The sequence below is a fragment of the Brassica oleracea genome, chromosome C7 (assembly GCF_000695525.1).
Source record: "Brassica oleracea var. oleracea cultivar TO1000 chromosome C7, BOL, whole genome shotgun sequence".
NCBI classification, from domain to species: domain Eukaryota; kingdom Viridiplantae; phylum Streptophyta; class Magnoliopsida; order Brassicales; family Brassicaceae; genus Brassica; species Brassica oleracea.
The window spans coordinates 45,304,851-45,310,017 of record NC_027754.1 but is presented as its reverse complement, the minus strand read 5'-3'; the positions used below and the strand labels follow the sequence as shown (position 1 = coordinate 45,310,017).

At 34.7% G+C, this 5,167-nt stretch overlaps 2 protein-coding genes across 2 annotated transcripts in view; both read right to left on the bottom strand.

The window, feature by feature from the left end:
- LOC106306795 (villin-4-like) overlaps positions 1-1,632 on the bottom strand; it is a 7,094-nt gene extending 5,462 nt beyond the window's left edge. The window contains exons 1-4 of the mRNA XM_013743548.1: positions 1,373-1,632; positions 477-603; positions 257-356; positions 112-180 (exon numbers count right to left, since the gene is read on the bottom strand). Coding sequence (XP_013599002.1) covers positions 112-180; positions 257-356; positions 477-532 — 225 coding nt within the window. The 5' untranslated portion in view covers positions 533-603; positions 1,373-1,632. The remainder of the gene's footprint in view (positions 1-111; positions 181-256; positions 357-476; positions 604-1,372) is intronic.
- Positions 1,633-3,037: 1,405 nt separating this feature from the next.
- LOC106303428 lies at positions 3,038-3,844 on the bottom strand. The gene has a single exon (XM_013739699.1). It carries the CDS (start codon positions 3,842-3,844, stop codon positions 3,038-3,040), a length of 807 nt encoding a protein of 268 aa, XP_013595153.1.
- Positions 3,845-5,167: the final 1,323 nt, after the last annotated feature.

The following is a 5,167-nucleotide window of genomic DNA, read 5'->3' as shown; positions in this document are numbered from 1 at the left end:
TTTTTTTTTTTTTTTTTTTTTTTTTAAAAAAACGAGCATCATCTCTCAAAAGTTCTCTGTTCATTCTACTAAACGAAGAAGAGATAAGTGAATGTTAAAAGAGTGCTTTACCTGAGAGGTATCTTTACCAAGCCAGTAATGGATATCATGGCGCAATGCACCCGTTTTTAACGCTGTTGTCTGACCATCAAAGGAGTCAAAACACTTTAGCCAAGGCTCCATCAAGAAAAGAGTAGTTACTAGGGCGCCTAGTTACCTTCAATACTATGTAAGAGTCTCCGGTGAAAAACCTCCCAATGGAAGACTTTGGGATGGGGGTAGGGCTGAAGTTCTCTATACGCCATACCTCAATACCGCTAAATTAACCGTCAAGGAGAACATCATGTAGATATAAAAAAAAAAAACAAAAACTGAAATGATTTGAAATCAAAAGTACACAATAAGACTTGAGTAAGAGATGCGAAGGTGAAGGATACGCTTTCTGTCCAGCTCCTTGGAAAGCTGGATCCAAGTCTCTCATGGAAACAGACATACTTAACCAGTCTTTTTACCCCCACTCTCTCCAACTTATAAAGGCCGCAAAGGATAGAGAACACTAATAACCTATGAGGCAAACACCAAGTAAGAGTAAATATTCAAGATTCAACAAAATGCAAAACCAATTCTATCAAAATCAATACTCAAACATGCAATTCTATCAAAAAACAATCCAAGAACACATTCCATCATAGACAACAAAAAGCTTATTGTAGCAGGCATAGTTCAAATTAAAGCCAAAGAAACTAATATCTATTTCACCAATAATACCATACACTAATGACTAGAAGGGAAACCAGAAACCAAATAGAAGCCAGGAACAAACAAACAAAAAAAACAAAAGTTTTCTTCTGGGTTGAAATCAAATGACTATACAACTCAGAATCCAAACCAGTCAACATCAACTCAGGTCAAAATCCAAGGCGTTAACATTCATTATCAACAACCCCCACTCAAATTAGCCGCCAAAGAAAAAAAAATTCTGAAACTCATGTTACATTGGAACTTGGAAGTAAGGTTTATGTAGTTTTAAATTCCCCAGACAATATGAAACAAAGGCAAAGACTCCATTCAATCATCATCATATCTCACCAAACCCCAACCTTTCTATATCACAAAGCCCAAAGTAAAGCTCAAGGATTTAAATATCTCTACAAATCTATTTCACTTATTAAACTAAACATTTTGCCTTCACACCGATCAATAACAACAGAGGACATCTATATACTCCCAATCAGATCAATGGCACCAAAGATGAATCCACGACAAAAACCCAGAAAGCTGAAAACTTTCAGAGAGAAAACAAAAAACCCAGAATATACGTTTCAGTATTTACCTTATTCAGCTCAAAGCCCAGATCCAATCTGATGAGAACAAATTGCAAAAATTACAAAACGTTAGTCAAATTTGCTTCCTTTCCTTGAGAGACGAAGCAGCAAAGATGAACAGAAGAAGCAGACGAAGGAGAGAGAGGGAATCAAATTGAAAGCTTTATCTAGAGAGAGAAGGAAAAGGCAAAGGAACAATTTTTAAGAGAGAGAAAGGTTGGAGGGAATGATGATGAGGAAGCCAGGCGTGCTTATCACTAACCCATGAACTGTAAAAATCTTTTGATTCTTCTTTTGATTTTATTAAACATTAAACAGAAACAGAGGAGTCAACAGACCTTTGCAGAAAAAAACTGTTCTTCAGAAAACAAAATACAGTAAAAACCAAAACTTTTTACAGTTTTTGATTAGTGATTAATGTCGTTACTACTCCTGGGTTTTTGACCATATTAAACCAGTAATGAGTGGAGATTTGTCGCAAACATAAAAAATTAAAAATCCAGTTTTTTTACCATAAATGTTTTGACTACACATACCCTTCAGGTTTAGACCACAAATGCCAGAAAAATTGATATATCATTTAATGAAACATATTTTTCGGAGTTTAGAACTAAAAGACCATGGTTCTCTTTATAAGATATCAGTGAAAAAAAAAAAAAACTAAAAGACCATTAACAAATAAATTTGGTCACATCTCTTTTTATTCTATTTTTTCTTTCACAAGTAAGAAATTAGATTATTTCCATCAAGTCCATCTTTTCAGAAATACTTTGCCGTCACTAGTTATGGAGTCCCAAAACATTTTTAGGAATCTGAAAAAGAAATTGATTGTTTCAAACGTCTATAATCATAAGTTCAGAAAATCAGATTTAAGTACTGAAATGAAAATTTGCACAAAAAAGAAGAACAAACAAAAGGTACCATTAGTATTACTATTACCTTTAACTTTAAGGCTGGTTGTAATACTTTCTTGCTCTTTCTCTTCAGTCTTGGTTTAAATAATGTTGAGCTTTTTGATGATTGATTAGAAATGGGTTAGTTTCATGAATTAGGAGAAAAGAAAAAGAAAACTCTGATAGTTTAAATAACTTCCTTAGGTGATTTAACTAGACCAATCTTTGTTGATAGAAAAATGTATTTCCTCCATTTCATCGTTACAGTTTTTTGGAATTCTCACAAATGTCAAGAAATTGTTTATAATTGACTTATTTAAGTCATTTGCATTATTGTAATTAAACTACAACTATAACTTGTATAAGCAAATATTTGCTAGCTTTCCCATAACTAATTTAAATATCTTTAGTTTGATTTATTTATTTTTGGAATTATCAAAAATATTAAGAAACGTTTTAATTGACTACTTTAAGTTATTTTATAATCCAGTGTTTAAAGTATTTTTCTTAAATTGGAATTTTTAAATTTTCCCAAAATTAATATAAATATCTTTAGCTAATTTATTGATTTTGATTAATATGAAGTACAAAGAAATATAATCTTCAAGCATTGATGCACGTACGTACCTCTGGTTAGTAAACAGAAAACGAGAATTTCTCAAAAAAAAAAATTTTTGGTTTAAATGTTAAGATTTATACCAAGATTTTCAGTTTTTTAGAATTGTGGCAAGCCACTTATTACAAGAAAAATAAGAGAGAGCAAAGACAACAGAGCAAGAATTACAGACCCGCGGGCAACAAAGAGAGATAGAGCAGGAGCAACGAAGGCGATGGCGGAGGTTGGGCGTGACGACTGATGGCAAGCAGGCGGTCCTTGATGAGACGGTCCACCCGAGAGAAGACTTCAGCAACTGATGTAGAGACTTGCTGGAAGATGCGCACGTTACGCTCCCGCCAGATGCAATACACAATTACCTGCAATATAAGCTTCAGCACAGCATCCATACCAGCAACTCCAGCGAGTTGGGGATGAGCAATAACACCAGCAAGCGCTTGGATAGAGACTGGAGCAAGCAGAACTGGAATGGCAGCGAACTTAGCCCAAATTGCTGCAACAAAAGGACATTGAAAGAAAAGATGAGAATGAGACTCTGTTCCGAAGAGACAAAGAACACACTGCGTTGGAACGTTCATGCCCCACGAAGCAAGCCGATCCCTGGTGGGAAGCCTAGCGAGAGCCACCATCCAAGTAACAAAAGAACATCTCGGTATTTCTTCCTTGAACCAGACTAGTCTGCTCCATGGTACCAGAGGTGAGGGTTCTCTTAGCCTAATCCAAGTAGCCTTGGTCGAGAACTTCTGGACATAATGGTCCTCTCCATTCCTCCACAGATAGACATCCCTGCCATTCTCATCAGAAGGAGGGGTCATTGTTGAGAGGACAATCTGCGGAGTCTCTGCCTCGTCGGACCGAGCATGAGGAAGTAGCCAGTGGCCACTAGCAGCCGCCTCACACACGTTTGCCTCCCTTCGAAGATGAAGCTCTCTGGTGCCAGATTCACCAAACGCACAGATCAAGGGTCCCATATCATTCCAGAAATCATACTAGAACTTAGCTGTTTTCCCATCACCCACACTACATCTTAGGAACACAGCAACACTTTGATAAACCAACATTTACCGAGTATTTTTAAGCTTTGATAAAAAAAACGAGAATTTCTAAGCTTGAATGAACGTACCTCATTGGTCGGCATATATCTAGTATTCAATGGTCTTAAACTTAAAAAAAAAAAGTATCAACGGTCTTTTTTTGCTAAAGGCTAAGTGCCAATGGTCTTGTCTTCTTCTTGTTTTTACTATGACGTCTGCTGTTTTTTCTTGAAAAATGTATAAAGAATTAGCACAGAGATAGGAAGACTGAACAAGAATGTTCTTTTTCAGAAACGAGGACCATCTTGTCTATAGATTTTATGTGTTTGGTATAGTTTTTACTTTTTTGTTAATTTTCGTTTACATATGGTTAATTTTTTTGTTTACATACGTAGACGCACGAAAAGTTTACAAACCAATAATTGTTTTAGACTTGCATCTCTCTAAAATCCGAATATATAAATGTGAACTAGTTTAACTCTTATTAGCAATAATGGACACACGTTTCCCATGCTTTGATTCCATGATCTTGACCCGAAATTTGATTCCATACATATAGACCCAACAAACTTAAATATATTAAGTACTCTAGTGATACTTTAAATCATTATACAACAAGAACAAGAACAACCTATGATACCACTTTTATATTTCCTTTTCGACTACACGTCCACAACTATACACATATAATCACAGAAAGCCTATTAATCACGTTTCACGTAATGAATAAATAAGTAACAAAAGCATTAACTTTCGTTGTCAAAGAAAACAAACGTACGTTAGCAAACCTTGCCAGCGTTTTTATGGGACCGAAATGAACAGAAAAATTGTATGTAGTGTTTCCCTAACTAAATTTTCTTCTAATTCATGTACGTCACTGTTATCATAATGATAAATATCTGAACGCGTTCAATAATTATGATGTGGTTGGTTAACATTTTAGATTGTATATATGAATACTTTGGTAACTAATATGAAGTATACAAATAAAATCAAGAAATGAGAAATGATAGGAATTTTTGAAATCAGCTAGCAACAATCAATACTGATGTATTTTTTGTTAAAAATGTAAGAAAATAAGAAATTCATCGATCGACTGGAAAGACCATCATCATAAGTTCATAACATTAACCAAGATGATTCCCATATTATATAAACCAGACTGCAATATACAAAACATACACAAACCAAATAGTTACTGCAGTGTTTTTTAACCAAAATTGTTCGTTAATATTTGTATATGTGTAATGTGTGACTCAG